A 21,441-nucleotide genomic window follows, 5' to 3' on the forward strand; every position below is an offset into this window, starting at 1 on the left:
TTATCTGTGCATACTTAGAAGCCGAAGCTAAGCCGATGAATTCTGGTGGCTGGCATGGGCTCTTTCTGCAACTAGTTGAGTGGGAGTCTTCGGGAGAGTAGAGACTGAAATTGGAGGTGGGGGTGAGCTGACATGCTTCCTCTTGGAAATGGTGCAGAGGCAGGATGGGGACAGGTGGGCAAGAGCTAAGACACCCGCTCGCAGGGGGTGGCTGCCATTTTGAGCCAAGTGGGTGGCTGTGAGCCCTTGAGTCTGCAGGCAAAGGCTGACGGTCACTCCGCATGCGACGCTCTGACGGAATTTCTCATGTTTCTCATGAGTATTCCCATAACTCCTCCAGGTTTGCCCACCCACCCTTCCAGCCTCTGTGTTGATGGGACATCTCTAAGAGATCAGAGGGGAAGCCAGAGAAGCTCATGGTCGGTCCGAGCATGCTTGGGCAATTTAGGGCTGCCTGAGCCTCCCTCCCCTTCCTTTTCATTGTGGTATCCTAAAGGGATCTGCAGCCCTACCCTCTCCCCTCTGGGTCCTTGCCTTTCTCTAAGGGCCGTGCCAGACCAGAAGTCCCACACACTCAACAGGCAGTCCATAGGGGCAATCAGGTCAAACACTAGGTCTCGTTACTGTCTCAGGAGCTCTTTTGCTCTCGGGGCCTCCTCCAAGCCCACCCAGATGATCCACTGTGGGCTGCTGCATGCTGAGCTTGTTGGCTGGGGTGGGGCTCTGTATGTGAGTTTGATGGGCATGTAGTTTCCTGGCCCACGTTGCTACTTTCTCAAGCAGAGATGAGAGATCTGAGCTGCAGAAGACCAGCTTGGGGGCTCTGAAACCCCACTGAGCCCAAGACCCACAGGAACAGGGGTGACAGCACAGAGACTGGCAATTTCTCTGCACTTTCTTCTTTGTCTCCTCCCCTGCATCCGTTCTGCACTCTGTGTGCCTCCAACAAACTCATAAATCCCCACAGAGGACAGGCCCATTCCCCAAATGGCCCCTGTCCAAACAGATGCTTGAATTTGTCTTCCTCCAGACTTTTACCAGGAAAGGGACACCATCGAGCCTTTCCAAAGGTGACCAGAATAAATATGGCACATTAAAGAAGACGTGTGTGCCACTGAAGGCACTGTCTACAGCCACAGAGCCACTCCTGGTTTTGGCCACTCGGGGCTCCACCTGCCTTGGTGTTAGTATCAGTTAGTTCTGACGATACGAAGATGGAAGGCCACCGGACAGCTGTGAACTCCAGAAGGACGCTGACTCGGGTAAAGAGGACCGCCCCTCCGCCAACCTGCGGGATCCTAGCCTAATGAGTCCTAGGCTCCAAGATGAGGATGGGAAGTGGTTCCCAGAGCAATGGGAATGGCCCAGCAGCTAGGTTACAGATGGGGGGAGACCATTCAGACAGATCCCTAGAACCGAGAAAAGATGACACTGAGGTAGGCCCTCCAAATTCTTGGAAACACACAGCCAAGGGGCCAAGTCTTACCATCCAAGACATTTTCAGGGAAGCAAGTGTTAGCCCAGTGACTCCTATGTAAAAAGCAAGCCCACGTGGGTTACGCTATGTCACTGACTATTGGGAAGGTAAAGTACACACCAGGGGCATCTGGGTGGCTCAGTCGGTTGAGCGTCTGACTCTTGGATCCAGCTCAGGTCACGATCTCATGGTCATGAGATCGAGCCTCCCGTCAGGCTCCACACTCGGTGGGGAGTCAGCTTGAGAATCTCTCTCTCCCTCACCCTCTGTGCCCCCATCTAAAACAATTAATTAAAAAAAATACATGCCTAAGCCGAAAGAACCCTTATTTCGTGAACCACTAAGAAAAGGATACATTACCATTAACCCATGACAAGATACTTTCTTATCACTTGGGATTTCTGTTTCATACCTATGAAAGAGGATTGGAGCCCTATGTAGACATTCCTGTGTGGATGTAAAACACAGGTGAACAGACTGGGTAAGTCATTCTTAACATTCTTCATGTTCCGGCACATTCTTCAAACCATCCTGGACTCGGTGGTCAATATCTGTGTTTTTCCGTATAACATCACCCCGTGTGCCAGGAAGGTGTGAGGGGATGGTCTCCTGGAAAGGGATGTCTTGGTTTCCGCTTGCTGGTGTCATAAACCACCACAGACTTCGTGGTTGGAACACACGAATTTTATCCTCTGACCCTTGTATGACACGAGGTCAGAGGTCTCACCTGGGCCTCTCTGGGCCAAGGTCAATGTGTAGATGGGGGGGCTTTGTTTCCCGGTGGCTCTGGGGACAGTGGCTTTTCTCACCCTTGCAAGTTTCTGAGGCCACCTGCGTTTCGTGACTTGTGGCCCCTTCCTCCTTCAAACCTAGCCACACCGTATCCCTCTAACCACAGTTGGGAACGGTTCTCTGGCTTGGAGATGCACAAGAATAGACTGGGCCCCACTGGGTAACCCAGGATGCCTTGTTCATCCCAAGGGCCTTAACTTAGTCACATCTCAGAGTCCCTCCTGGCACAGAAGGTAATGACTTGCAGACCCTGGGGGTTTGGATGTGGGCATTCTAGGAGGCCACTATCCCGCTTCCCACAGGAGATTCCCAGCTCTGGTCTCCAGGGGACTCCCAGCCCCAGACGCCTTCTTGTAAGCATTCATGGTGGGCTTTCTTGGCACTGCCTGCAAGCTCAGCAGAAAGTTTCAGACAACCCCCAAACTCACACACCTTTCACAAATGATGCTTCAGTTGTCTGGTAACTGGAATGCGGAGGGGAGTGGTCTTCCATCATGGCAACAGGAGTCCAGACCGAATTCGTCCCTTCACAGGTAATGGCATCTGTGCCCCCGCTTCGGAGAGCTTAAAATGTGGATAGAATCAAGAGGTTATGGGATATGATTTAATTCTAACAAGGAGCCCCCCAAAGCAAGTAGATAATCCATATAGCTGAACAATGTCCGGGGACCCCATCCATGCTGGATCTCTGAGAATGCGCAGCGGAGGCGGGCACCCGACACACATGGAAGGAAATCCGAGTCTGGGAGCAATAGAGAGGTCCTGGGCACAATCCCAGGGCTAAGGCCAAATCAGAAGTTGATCCCAGGTCTCGGGGCTCGGGACTCAGGACTATGCACTTGCCTTTGGTCTTTCTCTCCACACCGGCTGCAAGAGCGGGGTTGCTGGTGGAGAAACACGTGGGAACCTCCGTGGTTGGGGAGCCCATCTCTCCCGGCAGAGCCTTCCCTGGTGGGTCCCAGCTGATGGAGTGTTGTCCTGATGGGCCCTAAATACCCAGCCGCTGTGTTGCAGAGAGTGGACAGGCTTCTTGGTTGGGGGTACCTATTTCACACGCATGAGAGGTAGTTGGTATTTAAGGGAAGTTGGAGGTGAGTCTTATCTCCCTCTGTCCTAAATAAAATGTGCCTGCTTAGTCATTTTAAGAAGGCAGCTTGCTTCAGGTGAAAGAACACAGCTTCGGGGGCTGACTCACTGGGGGCGAATCTGGCTCATCACCACCTGCTGGGATCTCAGGCCCATCTTCAGGGCTCTGGGCCCTGACGTTCTCCCGTGTGCCATGGGCACAGGGAGCAGGCCCCGGAGTGGCAGAGAAGCCATCAGCGTCCGTGGGAGCTCGGGGTTGCTGACCTTGACTGTCCTCCTAAGTGGGGACACCCGCCATCCCTGTTCTCACTGTCCAAGAGTCAGAATGAGGCCGGGTGTGTGACCGCGCGGTAGGGCTGGGCCGGCCCCAAGCCCACGGAAGGAATGCCCATGTCTGTCTAGCGCTCATGAGACCCCTCTGTCTACACTTCTCCCTTTCTGTGCTGCCTGTCACCTCAGGGATTCCTGTGGCGGCCTACTACTTGTCTCCCAGTCTCTGGGCTCACCCCCACCCATCTCTCCTCCACCCGAGCTGGAGTGCTGTTTCCATAATAAACATAAACCTGTGGCTTGTCCTGCTATGCTGTCACCTCTCATGGAAGGGGCTACTCGAGAGGCAGCTCTAACTTGGTCAGTGGCACAGGAGGGGGGCCTTGGCTTCTCCATTAAATGAGCCGCGGGGATGCTGCCTACGGGATCTCCTGGGGGCTTCACCTTCTGGATGCTCCCCAGGCAGGGGTTCTGGGATCCTCTCCAGCTAGACCATCCTGTGATCCTTCAGAAAGGCCACATGGCAGGGGAGGTAAGGAGCACGGGCTCGGAAGTCTCCAGAATCGGAATCCCAGTCCCACCACTCAGCAGTCAGGTATCAGTTCTGTGCCTCAGTTTCTCATCTGTAAAATGGGAATAATAACGGTGCCTGCTAACAGAGTTATTAGTAAGCTTGTATGTTTCACGGAGAATACTGACTGGCATGTTTTCTATCAACCCATATTGTTTTGAAAGAAATTTCATTTCATTCATAAATACCAGCATGTCTACCCTAAATTATACCTCTTCCACACACACACTCAATACCATTATTACACCTAAAAATTATTAATAATAATTCCATAACATCATCCAACCAGTGTTCAAATTTCCCCAATTGTCTTATAACTAACTTTTCCTTTTTGTTCAATCAGAATTCAAGTGAGACCCTATATGACGACTCATTGATAAGAGTTTTGGGACTCTCTTGATCTATAGCAAAAGGCTGGCAAACTTTTTCTGTGAAGAATTAGACAGTAAATATTTTAGTTCTACAAGCCGAATCGTCTCTCTTGCCACTACTTCAACACATGTGCATGGCTGTGTTTCAATAAAGCTTTATTCGCAAAAACAGGCAGCAGGGCTGAGCTGGCCCCCAGGATGTACTGTAGAGCCTTAGTCAGATTCAGGTTTGATTTTCTGGTGAGAACATTTCACTGGTAGCTCTGTGGACTTCCATCAGGAAGCACAGAATGTTGGTGGTCTCTGTTTTGTGTATAAAGTTATCAGCCATGTACGCTCAATGCCCCGATCTCTGAACTCATTAGGGTCTGCTCAGTGGTGACGTTGCAGTCCATTTCTTCTTTATTTATTAGTGGCAATCCTCCTATAAAGAGAAATTTCCCCTCATCAATTATTTGGTTATACTGAGGTAGAGCTTGTTGAGGGAAGTCAAGAGAATAAATGCTTGATTCTTTTCCTTTCTCTGCCAGTTTTTAAAAATAATGCGTTGGGCTCCCTCTCCGTCTTCAAAAATAATCGGTGTACTTTCTCAAAGAACATTATGAACGAATAGGTTTCAACATAATTGAAGTGTTTTGAACCCTTATTGTTACTCCTTTTAATGGTGTTTGAATTGTCCTGATTCTGTCCCAGCCCTGGACAGGGCCTCCAGAGTCTTTGGTCACATTCTTGCTTTCTGGGATGACAAAATGCTCGTGGGTGACCTTGCCCCGTTTCTTCCCCAGACCTGGAATCAGCCTTCTTGAGAGGAGGGGCACAGTTTGCTTTACAGGGAAGTGATATTTAGAAGCCCTAATGTAGGATCTGTGGGTGTTCATTGCATGTAGCCCTTTCCAGTAGACACAGCAAGGCTTATTACTATTTTTTTAAAAGACTTGATTTATTCATCTGAGAGAGAGAGAGAACACAAACAGGGAGAGGAGCAGAAAGAGAGGGAAAGAGAATGGGAGAAAATCTCCACAGACTCAGTACTGGGTGCTGAGCCCAACGTGGGGCTCGATCCCACCATCCCAAGATCACGACCCAAGCCCAAACGGAGAGTCAGAGCTCAACCAACGGAGACACCCAGGCATTCCAAAGCTTGTTTTTTAAAATATGAATGATCTCAGGGCACCTGGGGGGCTCCATCGGTGAAGCGTCTGCCTTCGGCTCAGGACACGGTCCCTGGGTTCTGGGATCAAGTCCCACATTGGGCTCCCTGCTCAGCGGGGAGCGTGCTTCTCCCTCTCCCTGAGTGCCAGCCCCTCTCCCCCGCCCCGCGCTCATGTGCTCTCTCTCCCTCTCTTTCTTTATCTCAAATAGATAAAATCTCTCATTAAAAAAAAAAAAGAGGGGTGCCTGGGTGGCTCAGTGGGTTAAGCCTCTGCCATCGGCTCAGGTCATGATCCCAGGGTCCTGGGATCGAGTCCTGCATCGGGCTCTCTGCTCAGCGGGGAGCCTGCTTCCTCCTCTCTCTCTTTCTCTCTGCCTACTTGTCTGTCAAATAAATAAATAAAATCTTCAAAAAAAAAAAAAAAAAAGGATCTCAGGAATATCTTCTGACATTTCCAAATCAATTCAGGACCACGTGGCTCCTGCATCTCTTCCGTCTGATACCTGCTCCCTTTCTCCCGTGCTCTACTTCTGGTTCACCGGGGGAGCTTTTAAAACTCGCAGTGCTGGAGGCTGGTCCCAAACCGAAGGGGAAGGATCCCCCAGGTGACTCGCTCAGCAGCCAGGCTTGGCTCGGAGGAACCAGCATGGAGTGCTGCCCAGGGGCCGGGTGGGGATGCGGACGGAGAAATGCTGAGCGGCCCGTCCCTTTGGGAGTGGAGGTCCGCAGGGTTAGGAGTGGCTGTCGTCGGAGGAAGAGGAGGAAAGGAGCCCAAGCAGCTCTTCCACCGCGTGCGGCTCGAAGGGGAGGGAGATAAGGGCCGGTAACCGGCAGAAGTGGGATGAAGATGGGTTTAAAAAAAGAGAAGTGGGGGCTGCAGGCGTGTTTGGAAGTTTCTGAGAAGGAAGCAGGCGGCAGGCAGAAAATGAAGCTACGGGAGAATAAAGAGATGAGCTGACGGGCTCTCAGGGGCCTCGGTGGCTTCCTCTTGCTGAGTGCAGGAGGCGCTCAGGGAGAGAAGGAGCCCCTGACTGAGTCTGCAGTCAGGGCAAGGACCAGACCTTCCTCCGCTGTTCTCTCCCAGTAGCCCGACACCGTACCTGACCCCGAGCAGTCATTACATGCGGAAAATGGAGATGCAAACGTAGAAACCGAAGACAGGACCAAACAGCAGGGCGCCGAGTCCGCTCTGACTCTTGCGCAGGGCCTCCCAGCTCAGAACTGTTTTTATCATGATTCTGAAGTGTTGTCTTTTTCACTTTTGTTCGGTTCTATGTGCTGGATAGAATTTTCCAGAGGCTTCCAAACAGACTGAATGCAGAAGCCTATAGGAGAACCCAGCTGCCTTCCATTAAGCCGGATAAAGAGACTTGCAAAAATGCAAAATAACCATTCTTCTCGCTTTTTGAATAGATTAGTTTTCATTAAAATGTTATTTTATGTTGTTGTATAATGGGTTTATTGCATTATTTTTAAATACACTGTTACATATTGTTAAAATGTCTGTTTTAACCCCTAATTTGGTAACTACTGATAGATATGATCTATATAAATAAAAACTCCTTGGGGTCCTCCGCCTTTAAGTAATCTCTATATCCTACGTTGGGCTTGAACTCATGACCCTGATATCAAGACCTGAGCTGAGATCAAGAATGGGATGCTTAACCCACTGAGACACCCAGGGGCCCCATGGGGGGTCCCCAATTTTTGAAGGGTTCTGAGACCCCAAATTTGAGGATTGCTGTGTAAGAAGATCTCAAAGCTAGCAGGGAGAGCTGGTGACAGCCAACACATGGGTGACAATCTTCCCAGCCACGCAGCACGTACTTCTGGAAGGATTCCCTGGTTGGCTGCTTGGACAGGACGTAAGAACCACGCTCACCGTCTGCTGTCCAGGACAGTTCTTTTTTTTTTCTTTTTTTTTTTTTTTTTTAAGATTTTATTTATTTATTTATTTATTTGACAGAGAGAGAGAGAGAGAGAGATTGATCATAAGCAGGCAGAGAGGCAGGCAGAGAGAGAGGGGGAAGCAGGCTCCCTGCTAAGCAGAGAGCCCATCGCAGGACCCTGAGATCATGACCTGAGTCAAAGGCAGAGGATTAACCCACTGAGCCACCCAGGTGCCCCCAGGACAGTTCTTGGTCAGGAGGTTTGCTCTTTCCAAGGAGGATGGGCCAGTCTCACTTGTAGGCCCTGGTTTTTCTGAGTGGCCCAGGAAGTGCGTGGCTGGGGGCCTCAGGGCATGGAGGGGGAAGGGGGCAGTTTGAAGAGGGTGTGGGGCGTGAGGGGTCCCCCTTCTCCCCCTGTCCCCCTCCCCATGCTCACCCATGCAATGGGAAGTGGCTTCTTTCTTAGAGAAGCTTCTGGAAGGATAAAAAGACTCTCTAATCCTGCCCCCTGAGAGGCCTGCCCCAGAGGGTCTGTCTTCCTTCCTTCTCTCTCTCTCTCTCTCTTTTCTTCCTTCCTTCCTCTCTTTCTTTCTTTCATGTTAGTCACCATACAGTACATCATTGGTTTTTGATGTCATGTTCAGTGATTCATTGTTTGCGTGTGACCCCCGATGCTCCCTGCAGTCTGTGCCCTCCCTAACCCCCACCGCCAGGCTCAGCATCTCCCTGCCCCCCTCAGAGAGAACACCTGGCAGGTGAAATGATGGTTTCCCAGACACAGGCAGAGCCATTGCTCTGAGGGGTTAAGAACCACCATCCACGAACCCATTCATAAAATGAAGACGGCCAAGGGCAAGGTCATCTGAGGCTGTCGCTTCAGCCCACGTTCTTTTCTGACGAGAGAGCTCTCCGTCCATTAAAACTGCATGAGCTCCTCTGCGACTGGACTTGAATGCATCCGTTTTCCCGTAAACCTAAACTAGCCCTTTCAAAATGAAAAGTTCACAACGACTCCTCACACTGGGTGGAGTCAGGAGCCCCGTGAAGGACAAACCTTAATTAGACTTGATTTTTAAAGTTTTCCCTCGTGGTTTTTAATTATTAGAGCAAATGTCTCTGATGTTGAACTTCACATCAGGGATCCCCAATGCCAAGGCCCTTAATAAATTCCATGCACTTTTTACAAGGTTATGTTCTTCCGAGAACTGTCTGCACGTCTTTCCAAACCCCTCAAGACTGGACACTAAGGAGTATAAATAATCATTCTTTAAAAATTATACTTCCTCTACAACCTTGAATTTGAAATGTGAATATATGAATATAATAGGTCTGGAATTACTATGCAGATTTATGGGGATATCAATTTAGGTTATATCACAGGCCCAACTAGGCCTTTCATTTTGAGGCTGGGGATTTGTTAAATCTGGGATAGAGTTTGGGGAAAACGTGATTCTCACAGACGCGACTGAAGCTCTCTGACATGGGGGTCCTTTGCAGAGTTAGACCTGATTCTGAAACTGAGAAGACAGGAATAAAAATCAAATCTTGAACAGAAGTAGCTGGAAATTACAGGGAGGAGTGACGCTTCGCTCCAACCTTCCCACTGTTTCGAAGATGGGTTTGTTTGTTTTTTAAAACAGCCAGCATAATTCAGCTGGAGGAGGTAGAGAGATTTTTCTGCTCCTTGTTTCAGTAGAAATCGATGGGCTCTAGCAGGTGCAGCTGTCCCCCCTGCGTTTAGTACCTCAAATAAAATCACCCTCCTTGTTGGCACGACTGATACTTCTTTGGTCTTCGTGTCCGCGGCTAAACAAGTATTAATTAGATAATCCGCCGAGGGCTGGCGGAGGGGGAGGAGACGAGGGAAGGCAGCGGCCCAGACTTGGCCGCCCTGATTTGTGCATCGTGACTGCGAGTTGCTCGGTGGACGGAGGGAGTCCTGGGGGAGCTGAAGGAGCGGCTCCGGGCAGCTTCTCACCTGCATTACGGACGGTCCTGGGGAGGAGAAGCCCAAGTTCAAAGCCAGCGGCGAACACCACCTCCCGGGAGAGCCGAGGCCCCCTCCCCCTCCCCCCCAAGATTTCTAGGGAGAGGTCTCGAAAGCTCTCGCGCTCTCCTTGGCCACCCCCAACCCACCCCCACCCCCCAGCCGCTAGGGGCCGAAGTGGGGAGAGGGGAGAGGGAAGGAGCAGGATCCGGGGTGGGGGCGGGGGCTCGGCGCCCTAGAAATGCCCAGAGACGCAGCCAGACTCGGGTGGGTGTAAGTGCGGCGGGGATGAACTTAGCGAGGGCAGGCGCTGACTCCCGAAGATGCTCGCGGCCCTCTGACGATTCTCTCTTCTCCTCTCCGACCCTCAGGTCACCCCCCACCGCTGCGGGGCTCCCTCGCGCGCGGGGCCACAGGGCCAGTTCAGGCCCTCGCTGCCCCTTTAAGGGTTCCCGAAACTTTCCCCCTGGTATCAGATGAGCCTCGTCACATCCGTTGGCCGTAGCAGCGGGGCGCATTCCGAGGAAATTCAGGACTCGAGTTTCCCGGGGAAGAGGCGCGGCCCGACACGAGCGAGAGCGGGTAGGGCGCGCCCGGTGCGTTCCCGCGGACCGAGCGCTCCGCTGTGACCTTGGCCGCGGGGGAGGGGCCCGGCTCCTGCGGGGCAGCCGCCGCCCGCCAGAGGGGGCAGCGGCGACCAACTTGCTCAAGTTGGCGGCGCGGGCTGGGGCGGCTCCGGCTCCGGCGCCTCCTCCCGCTTCCCCGGTCCTCCTCCCGCGGCGCTCCTCCCAGCGGCCGCCGCCCGCCCGGTGCGCGCCCAGCCCTGCCCGCAGCCCCGCGCCGAGCCGCCGCGCCGCCGCCACCACCGCCACCGCCGCCACCAGCGCCGGACGGGACGGGCCGGGCCGGGCGCGCCCCCGGGGCCCCGCAGCGGGCATGGGCGCGCAGGCCCGGGCGCTGCTGCTGCCGCTGCTGGCCCAGTGGCTCCTGCGCGCAGCCCCGGCGCCAGCCCCCGCACCCCTCACGCTGCCCCTCCGCGTGGCCGCGCCCACCCCCGGGCCCGGGACCCCCGCCGCGCCCCGCGCTGCACCCCAAGCCGACGGCCTGGCGCTCGCCCTGGAGCCCGCCGGCGGCGCAGCCAACTTCTTGGCCATGGTGGACAACCTGCAGGGGGACTCCGGCCGTGGCTACTACCTGGAGATGCTGATCGGAACCCCCCCGCAGAAGGTAGGTTGGCGGGCGCTCGCTCACCCAGCGGACCCGCGCCCCACCACCCCTGCGGTCCCCCAGGCTGCAGCCGCGGGTTTTCCGGGGTTCGGGAGGGAGCGCCCAGCGGAGCGTGCGCGCGGTTTAGCGTCGCCCCCAACCACACCTCGGTAGAGCAGAGTGGGGACACACCGGGGGGGTCCCTCCGCGCCGGGAGCGGGGCGCGCGCCCTGGGGACGCGGAGCGCCGACCGTCCTGCCCCGGGCTCAGCCGAGGGTGTGCGCGAGTGTTTCAGAACTTGTGAGCCCTCCCCTCCGAGCGGCGGGGCGGCGAGCGCCTCCAACGGGCAGCCCTTCTGGCGAGCGGGGAGCCGGCACCGTGGGCCTCGGGCGCGATGCTGTGGCTCATGGGGGGGCTCACCTTGGATGCCCGATCTCCTCCCCGCCCTCCCACCCCTTTGCTGTCTCATTGCTACGGGGGCTGGTGGCCGGCTCCCGAGGCGCAGTGCCTGGAGTGGGATCTGTGCGCGAGCCCCGCCGAGCCGCCCAGTACGCGGAGGCTCGCTGGCTGCGGGCGGAGGGGGCCGCGTGGCCGCCGCGCGGCTCTGCTCTCCCAGAGTTGGCTCGTCGGCTTCCTCCCGCCCGCCCAGCCGCCCAGCCTCGCTGCACCGAGCCAGCGTCTGCACACGTGTGTGTGCAATGTACTAAATGCGGTCCAGCTCCTGCGGAAAAATCCAGGCTGAGTAAGGCTTCCGGGGACCGAGTGGCCTCCCGATGACCAAATAAAAATAAAACCCAGCAGCCTTCTTTTTATTTTAATCTGATTTTATTTATTAGCACTTCTTGTAGCAAGAAACGAATGCCCTCACCCCTCACCCCCGGCTCAGTAATCTTAAGAGAAACAATTCCCCAAGTCGATTTGGTCCCCCCCCTTTCCACGTTTACCTGATCTAAGTGTGATTTGAAGTCAGGTTTTTCTTATCAATTGAGTACAGTCCCAAGATACTTTGTTTTTATTTTTAACATTGTCATTTGAGTTTCAATTCAGCTATGATTCCCCCATAAATAGAACATACTCATGACTTTGGTGTAATTCTAATTAAATTATTCAAGACTTGCTTAAGAGGAAAGACGCGCCATGCTAATTCTTTTTAAAAAAAGAAACTCTACTGAGTAACTTCTATACTTGCTTAATTAGTCTTTTTAAAAACAACCCTCCAGAAATGTGTTCTGCTCAAAACTTGAACTCTGGTTGCCTTTCTTCTAAGCCTTGCCTTCCCGGGTGGAGGGAGGGCAGGGAGGGGGAGGGTGTCAGCTGAGGGAGCTTAACTTGACCGCAGGGGTGTGGTTGCTGGTCAGAGCCGCCACGTGAAGACACGCGCTCCTGGTGAGAACCTTGTACTTTCTGCCTTCCCAAGATTTCCCAGTATTTTGTGGATGACCCTCTTTTGTGGCCCAAGGATGAGCTTTCGAACAGGAAATGACTCTCTGTTTATGAAATATGTGCTTTGTGGAGAAGTGCTCTTGTTAATTTTTGAGTGGAAGGGAAGTCTTTGTACTAAAGTAAAGATTTGGGCACTTTGGGCACTGTGATAAAAGGGGTCCTAGATATCTCCCTCCAGGGAAGACGGGAAGGGGGAAAAAAAGCCTCAAGAGAAGGGGGCGGGGAATGGGAAGATTTCTCTTGGGCTCTCAAAAAAAAAAAAAAAAAAAGCCTTTCATAAATAATACCTTTTCTTTATTAATTAATCCAGTGACCTTTATTTTATTATTTTTTTTTTTAAAGTAAGCTCCAGGCCCACCGTGGGGCTTGAACTTACCTCCCGGAGACTGAGAGTCGCGTGGTCTATGGGCTGAGCCAGCCAGGCATCCTAGTGACCTTTACTTTAAAATGATGAAGTTTAATTAACAGGATCATATTGCATGCCTAGTGCTTGTATCTTTACCTTGGCCAAGGAGGTAGTTCATTCAAGGTTATTTCTCAGTTAAAGATGAGCATGTTTCCAGGGAAGGCTGTTTTTAACAATCCAGATTTAATTTTTACATTTGACGGGGAATGAAATATTCTGTTCCTCCTTCTTGGCCTGATTTAGTAATAAGTTGTTTTATAGCACAATCCTTGCGTACGATCTCTCCAAAGGCCTACTATAAACTCTTGGGTACTAGTGACAAGCACATTGGGATTCATTTCTTCCCTCTCTCCTCCTGAAATGTCTCTGGCCACCAGCAAGATGTTCGCCGCAGGCCCTAGGGTGACTTCTGAACTCGGAGTGAGGTTTCCTGCTCTATTAACGGCCAAGAGTTATGCATTTATTCTTTGCTGATTCTCCTAAGCCTAAAATAAAACTTGCTTAGGTGGAGAGAAAAATGCAATTGTAAATTCAGGCATTAAATAACCAGGAGTTTTTGGAGAGGTAACAGTCCCTAGCCATGGGGAGGGCTCCCCTCGCGTCGAGCGCCGTGCCGTGGGGATGTTGTCCTGGGGGGATCTTCGCAACCACCCCACGGCTCTGATACCCATTGAGGGGTTGGGAAAACAAGCGTGGAGAGGTTGAATGACTGGCCCAGGGAGCAGGACAAGAAAGCGGGAGAGCCAGCAGTGGACTGCGAGTAGTCCACGCGGCTGGACTCCAGAAGCTAGGTGGCTAGACTCCACTGGGCATATACCTGCCTGCTCCCTTTCTTCCCCGCTTCCTTTTCTTTTTCCCTTTTTTCTTTTTAAGATTTATTTATTTATTTGACAGAGAGCACAAGCAGGGGAGCGAGAGGGGGAGGGAAAAGCAGACTCCCCGCTGAGCAGGGAGCCCCAGCTGGGGCTCAACCCCAGGACCCTGGGATCATGACCTGAACCAAAGGCTGATGCTTGATCGACAGAGCCACCCCAGCACCCCTATTTTTCTCTTTTTAAACAAAATTTGGCCTTTAACTACCCTATCCAGGGAGAGATCCCTGGACCTTAAAGCCCAGGGTGTTAGGGACTTAATGGGTGACCAGCGATGGACTCCAGCCCCGTGCCGCCCTGCAGCCCTCCCCTCTGTGCAGGGCAACCTGCTGCATCGTTGGCTACAGGGACGCATGGGAGAGGGAAAGGTCACCAGGACCAGCGCTGCCCAGACCCCGCTCTCCTGTGGGAAAACCCCACTGTTGGACATGTGCTCGTTCCCTGAACGCTTCCACCAAGAACTGGGGGGGGGTCCGTCGTTCTGCCTGCCACCGCTGAAGACATCACAGGCATGTGCCCCGAAGCCCGTGCGAGAGCAGGGCCACGTTGGCATGGAGATGAGTGCCAGGTGTTCGATACCATCACGTGACTCCTTGTGAACAGTAGAGAACCAGCAGCCGCTTGAACCATGCAATTTGGTCTTATTAATAATAATAATGGTGTTCTAAAGTGATTATAATTATAGCAATTTCCATTATTTTAAAAAAAGGCTTTCACCCTGACGCAATCAATCTGCCTGGAAATGCTAAGGGTCTGCAGCTCTATACCTTGTAATGGCCTCAAAAAGCCCTTAGGGATTTCTGTTGAAAGATTTTCTGTCATCTCCGCTAATACGGAGGAAACAGACGGCAACACGATTTTCGTGTTTAAACATTCTACTGTAAGGAGCTAAGAAATTATTTTGGGGACTCACATTTTAATCATGGCGCATTGGCTTACCACTTCTTAGTACACAATTGTTTGGAAGACTTTGGATTGAAGATATGTGCCAAGTATATGCAATTTAGGAGTTTGTCTTTTTTAGAATAAGCAATCCAGTGTCCCTAAATTACATGAAACTCACTGCAGGCGAGGCTGGAAAAAGGCAGGCGATGGGCACCGAGAATAAACTTGATGGAACGCAGCGAGCCGGTGAAGACGGAGGACAATGGAGCGGAGAGATGGCGGGGGTTCGAAGAACAGGAAAGGCAGAGCAAGGGTCCCCCCAGCTCCTGGGAGTGGCACATGGTAGTGGCGACTCTGAGCGTCGTGGAGGAGTTCAAGATGCAGGTCCTCCTTCGGAAGGCAGAAAAGCCAGGCCGAGGCACCTGCTGAAAGCACCTTAGAGGGACAGTCTGAGAAGTCACTAACAACCGTTAATATTAACAGCTAACCTTTATCCCAGGCTCACTGGATGGTGGGTACCATGCTAAGCGTTTTGCACAGATCACCTCATTTATTCTCCGAACAGCCCTAGGAAGGAGGTGGAAGTTGTGCGACTTAATTATCAGAGGGAGAGAGCAGAGCACAGAGAGGCCCAGTAATCTGTCCAAGGTCCCCCTGGTGAGTGGCAGAGCTGGGGTGTCCGTCAGGGAGTCTGCCAGTTCCGTCCTGCAGACCCAGCCCTTTGCTCCTGCTCCCCTGTGCACTTGGACTTTAAAAAAAAAAAAAAAAAACAAAGAACCATTTTCATTCACCTGTGGAGGACTTGGGTGTGGCTGGAAGCATCCCAGATGCTGGTGGCTTTACACTGGTGATGGCAGTGGGCAGGGGATCGCACATGCTGCCTTTCCCTTATTGGTTGGAGATCTTTTGAGCTTTTAGCCTCCTACAGCCGCTGTCACAGATCCCACAAAGCAGGTGACTTAAGACAACAGAGGTATATTCTCTTGCAGTGCTGGAGGTCAGTCACCCCGAGGGAGATGCCGCCAGGGCCCTGTCCCTCCCCTGACTCTCCCAGCTTTGGTGGCTGCCTGGAGTCCGCCTCCCTGCCCTACAGCTCCCGTCTCTGTGCCTGTCTTCAAATGAAATCCTCCCCCCACCCCGTGTGGAAGTCTCTAGGTCCAAACTGGCTTCTGAAAATGACACCTGTCATTGCATTAGGGTTCACCCCGCTCTGTTCTGACCTTATCTCAGCATCGTTACAACTGTAGAGACAGAGATTAGGATTTCAATCTATTTTTTTTTTTTTATAATGCATTTTAGGGCCACCTGGGTGGCTCAGTTGGTTAAGCATCTGACTCTTGGTTTCTGCTTAGATCTTGATCTCAGGGTCATGAAATCAAGTCCCGGTGTCAGCCTCTGTGCTCAACACGGAGCCTGCTTTTCCCTTTCCCTCTGTCCTTCCTCACCGCTCCTGCTCTCTCTTTCAAATAAACAAAATATTTTTAAAATGAAAAAAAAAAAAAAAAGACTCTAAAGCATCCATCACTCCTCTTTGTTGAAGACGTTTGATAGAGAATACAGACCTTTCTCCTCTAGTATGTCTTTCTGTCCCATAACACTTTCTTGACTTCTGATGTCCTCTGTTGAAGACAGGTGGGCATCACCTCATCCGGGCTTTCTGTTCCTCCTAGAACATTGCTGGCCGCTCTTAACTAAAAACCAAAAGGGGGAGCTTAAGGTTGGTTCTTGTCATGTTGGACCCGAGGACAGACGTTTCAGGGCAGTGTTTTCCCTTCCCGCTGGTGCCTGGCAGCGTGCCTTGGGGTTCATAGCTCAGACACAGTATGGAACGGGTCAGGCCTTTTGTGTCCGGATTCAGGGTCCACCTAGGCTAAAGGTCGGGGTTGGTGGCTGCTGACCTTTGCCCCAACCCAGGCAGGGTGTGGCGGGAGTACACAGGTCCATGGTGATGGTGGGCACTTCTGTCTCCAGCCGAACAGCTCCTCCAATGACCAGCAGTGGGGCCCCTGCTCATGCTCGGCTCCATGGCCCTACATCCTGGATTCCTTCTTGCCCAGCCTGGGCTTGGTGTGGCTTGGTGCACGTTGGTGACGATGGACACTATCTAGGAAACCAGTGCAGCTGTGAGGCAGGTGCGTGGCCCAGCTTGCCTTCTGTGACTTCGTGTATATATGTTCACCGGCAAAATGTGAGTAAGGGTGTATACCTCGTATTCTGGGCTAGTTTCCTGAGCCGTGGAGAATGTGCGTGATTCACAGTTGGATGGGCTATCGCTTGGTGCCCCATTGGCCCCTTCTGGTCCAAATGAACTATTTGATTTTTTGCCTGTGGCTGCTCAGTTGCTTTTTTGCTCTTGGAATTCTCAAAGAGGAAAAAAAAAATATCTTGGTGTAACCAAGTGAAAGAAACAAAACTGGTGTAACCGCATTTAAGAAACCAGGAGGTTTGTTTATGGGTTAATGTGTGCTAGCCAACACGGGTCCTGGGTTGGACATTTTTGGATTTTTATTATATGGTGCGTCATATACCTGTACCTGGAAATACACAGTCTTAGCATTTCCATTTTAGAAAGATAAAGAGGACTGTCGGAGGAGTAAAGCGAGTGCTGCCCTGGGCAAGCTTTATCATTCTGTGGAGCCGTAAAGGCTGTGGGAAACCTCTCTCCTTCCCTTTCACACTAGACCGGGAATGGCCCAGTGGGAGGATTTATACCTGGTCTCACTCAGGCCAGGCTCGTGCTCCCACTGCTGAAGCTCTCCAGAGCCCGCACTGGATAGATGGCCTCAGTCGGCAGTGGGCAGGGGACTACCTCAGGCTGCCAGCCATGCAGACCCCCTGCCTGGAACAAAACAACAAACCCAAATGCCCCCAAACCCCCAAAACCCAGCCCTAAGCCAGCCCCTCAGAAAGTGGTGACATGGGGGGCGAATGGAGGAGAATACTGAATCAGAAAGTCTTCCAGGCAGCAGAGAGGTGGGGACAATCAGGACCCTTGCCGGAAGGGACGCTGCTGCTTGGGGAAGGTGGATGTGGATTCCCGAAGCGTCCGTGGGCATCCAGAGCCCTTTCCGTGACGCCAGGCTGCCCCCTGGAAACCAGAAGCATCTTCCAGTCAGACAAGTTGCTGGGAAGCTGGCTGAACTGCATTCATTTGGGAATTGGGTGTTTGGGTGCTGATCCCGGAGGTGGGGCTTGCCGAGTGCTTGGTGTGGGAGAGCCTCTTGGCGCCTCATTCCTCAGCTTGTAAATTAGGAGATTGGACCGGGTGACCTGAGAACCCTGCTAGGACTCGAACACTCAACGGCTATGATCTGTTGTAGTTCTGAGTGCTTTCAGAAGTTCGAATTTTCAGCAGGTGTGTGCAGGCAAGTCACCTAGATGTCTGTCAAAATGCAGAATCTATCTCGGTGTCCTGGGAAGGGCGGAGAGGCCAGAGGAGAAGGAGTGCCGCAGGCTCCCCGGTCCCTGCCTACAGCTTTTGTCCCCAAGCCCAGCAGGCCTAGGAAGGACTAAGGGCGCCTGCTACAGCTGGTTAAACACAGTTTCCTGGGATCCAGCCCGATGGACCAGATGAGACACTGGGCCTGAGAATCTGCACTTTTACCATGCCCTCCTGGTGCCCTACCCCCACCCCCCATCAGTCGCTGGCCCCCCCATCCATGGATGCTGTTTGGGAGCCACGAGAGAAGCGAGATCTTCTTCTGCTTCATGGTTCCCTGCATGGAAGGGGTTGGTTCTTTTATCTTCCTAAGTGTGGTTGTTTGGTTAGCGTTGCCCTCTGCGGGTTTATTAGCAAAATCTCTACCTCAAGCAGATTGTGTTCCAAAAACTTCTTGTTTGGCAGGTTGGAAACACGGCTTGGGTTTTCTCTAGGGAGAATGTTCTAAAGGCGTGTGTGCTGACGGTGTCCTTTTTAAATTTCCTTCTGTCACAGAGCGATAATTTGTAAATCAATAAACATGAATTAGTAGGAAAACGAAATGAAAATAAAAAATGTCTAGATCACAAGGGCTACTTTTTCAGTTATTGGGTTCAGCAGACATGGAGTTGGGGAGGGGGAGCTGATGTCGGTTTCAGGCCCCCCATCCTGTGGCTACCTGGTAACTGTTGCTTTGTGGCTTGGTGCTCTAGAAAGTGTCCTTGCTCTGGAAGAGGACGAATGGAATCAGAAGTTGTTACCAATGGTTCCAGTAACAGATTTGTGTTGCTGCCCCTCCCCCTAGTGGGAGGGTGGTTATTTTTGTTTAAGCGAAAAGGAAATGCGATAGTGTTGGTTTCTCTGCTTCCTAGTCCTCTCCACGGAGGGTGGGCAGAGAGCTTTTACCCAGGGCAGCAAATAGGTCTGACACAGACGTTTTTCCATCCCCCATCCCCGGAAGCTGTGCCCTAGCTGGGGGACATATGGTGCTGTCTTGAGACGTTTGGGTTGTTACATATTGGGTGGTTTTACCAGGATGCTGCTGAAGGTCCTGCAAGGCACGGGACAGCCCCCCGTGACAAATAATGATGTAGTCACCCCTGGTGACTAAAATGTCACCAGGGGTGAGAAATCCTGGAAACAACCTGGCCTGGGAGCAGGGAGGGGAGAGTGTCCAGGAGGGGCAGGAGCAGGGAGTGACCGCTACGACACCTACGGCTCGCCCCTGAGCCTCACCGCCCTGTCTCATTCCAGCATCGTGGTTCTGCTCATTCAGCATCTTTACTGAGCACCTACTGTGTGCCAGGCCCTGTGTGAAGCTCTGGGATGCACCACTGGTTGACAAGGACAGAGATGGTCCTTGATTTTCTAGAACCCATGTGCTCGTTGGCAAGATAGACTGTAAACACAGTAAACAGAATTTCCAGTAACTGCTGGGGCAGTCCAGCCTGGTGATGGGCATGGGTCAGAACAGACTGCTCCAGCCCGGCCGGGAGAGGAAAGCTCTTCGAGGAGGCACAGCTAGACGGTGACCAGCAGCGTGGAAGACCCAGCCTCGAGCCGTTGGGGAGAACCGGGTTCCAGGGTGAAGCCAGGCAGGTGAAGGCGCCTCCTGTACCCCCGGGCGGGCGGGCAGGGGGAGACACACGCCGAGAGTGCACGTGGGCCCTGGGCACCTCTGAGGAGGTGCCGGCTTTGGGAGCAGCTCCTCTTTCCTCTATTTTAAAATTGGGTTTTGGGGTTAGATTTTATTACAACAAAGTCCTTACAGAGGCAGTGCGCGCACGCGCACGTGTGTGTGTGTGTGTGTGTATGTGTGTGTGTCTAGTGAAGAGTTGGGGGAAGGGAGCTGAATATGGTTAGCCAGGAGTTTCTGAATTAAAAAGGAAAATTAAGCTCAGCCTGCCCGGGGGCGAGGGGCTGCCCAGGAGATCACTGTCAGGTCCCCCAGACACAGACGGAGACCAGCGTGCGAGCGAGCAGTGTGTTTGGGAGCGGATCTCGGGAATCGCACGTAGTGGGTGAAGTGAGAGGGGAGGAGAAGCATGTAGCAGGGGAGGGTGCCGGTGTGGGCAGCGGGCACGGGCCCCCGAGGATCCCTGGGAGCGGATGCCGGAGAGACTCAGTCCCAGCTGAGGGCAAGGGCACGGGCATCCCTCCCCCTTCACCCCGAATCCCTCCCGGGCTCTTGCCAGGTGTGGGCTGAGGGCTGCCACCGCGCGGGCTCACCTTCAGCGTCTGGGGTCCTCCGGCTGCTTAGAGAAGGTGGTCAGGCGGCGTGCAGGGTCGTGCACCCGGAGCCTGGAGGGTCACAGAACTGTTGGCTCAGTCTGCGGCCCTCCTGCGGGCACTGTGGCTGGCCAGGTTGGCCTCCTGTCTGGGGAATGAGGGAAGGAATGTTCTCTGTCCCTGAAGCTTTTTGAGAGCCTCATTCTGGCCCTGCAGAAAAACACTTTTAAAGCTCTGCTTTATTTATTTGTTTATTTTTAAGGCTCTGTACTTTAAAATCCTATCTCCCTAAAGTGATCTAGAATCTAACTCACAGAAGCTTCTGTGAGTCAGTCCGGAGTGTACCTCTCATTGATATCTGTCCTTTGAACTTTTTTCCAGAAGGGGAGGATGTGGGCACTGAGCCAGAGAAAATGGTTGGGGGTGGGGAGGAGGCAAAGGGAGATGATGTTTGAGGTTAAAAACAACCACAAAACCTCCTTTGAAGATCGAGTGCTCTGAACCAAAGACTTTCAACATCCCTTGCGTGCCTGGTGCCTTGCGATACCCGAGAACAGGGTGACAAGGGGTACAGGATGGGGCCAGGTCCCCAGACCCACTGACACTCACATGTAATCCACGAGCTTCCTGGTGGCCTAAGAATTGATCACCCAGCTGTGTGCTTATTCCGACATATGCACTCATTTCAGAAATAGATGAGATACTTTGTCACCCTTTGGTCAGATGGCTTCTTAACCCTGTGCGACATGGTACTTTCTGGTACCCACTTCCCTGTTCATTCCACCCAAATGGGAGGGACTGTGGGCCGGCGGGTTGCAAGCCTTGCGCTGGGCGCTTGGTAGAGGGCCAACCGTGTGTCTGAGGACCATCGTCACCTTCCCCTGCACACCTGAGCTGGTGCCTTGCTCGGGGTTGCTTATCCCAGGGGCTGTGAACTCACGCCTCTCTGTCCTGAGTTTATGAGCGGGCCCAGCCCGAGAACTGAAACATCCTAGTGTCTGTGTTCAAGGCCTTGGGGCAAAGGCAGGGGCCTGCCCAGCCTCAAACCTCAGCCTCATGTCCCACCCCAGCGTCTGCAGAGCTGTGCATGGGGCTCCTGGCAGGGGCCCAGGGAGAGGCACAGGGATCCTGTGGCTCCTTGGATCTGCGTGACCTCTGATCCCTGCCCCGGGAGGGCGTGCAGACCCCAGGGCCCAGAGGTCCTGGATCTTCCAGCCAGCCCCCAGGCCCCTGCGTCCTGCAGAGATTAGCGCTCGCACTTTCACTCTGTGTGTACCGATCGTGTGTAAGCTAGTGAGCCGTGGGGGTGCCCACGTGCCGGATTCTGAGCGCTGGTCTTCTGAGATTCACCACGTGTCTTAGTATGGCTCGGGGGCGGGGGGGGGG

The 21,441-nt window shown here is 53.0% G+C and overlaps 1 protein-coding gene across 1 annotated transcript in view; it reads left to right on the forward strand.

Moving 5' to 3' along the window:
- Positions 1-10,507: 10,507 nt before the first annotated feature.
- The window catches only part of BACE2 (beta-secretase 2), an 85,609-nt gene continuing 74,675 nt past the window's right edge, over positions 10,508-21,441 (forward strand). Inside the window, exon 1 of the mRNA XM_059392377.1 lies at positions 10,508-10,823. Within this exon, the coding sequence (XP_059248360.1) occupies positions 10,533-10,823 (291 nt within the window). The 5' untranslated portion in view covers positions 10,508-10,532. The remainder of the gene's footprint in view (positions 10,824-21,441) is intronic.

This window comes from Mustela nigripes, chromosome 2, assembly GCF_022355385.1.
Source record: "Mustela nigripes isolate SB6536 chromosome 2, MUSNIG.SB6536, whole genome shotgun sequence".
In the NCBI taxonomy this organism is placed as follows: Eukaryota; Metazoa; Chordata; class Mammalia; order Carnivora; family Mustelidae; genus Mustela; species Mustela nigripes.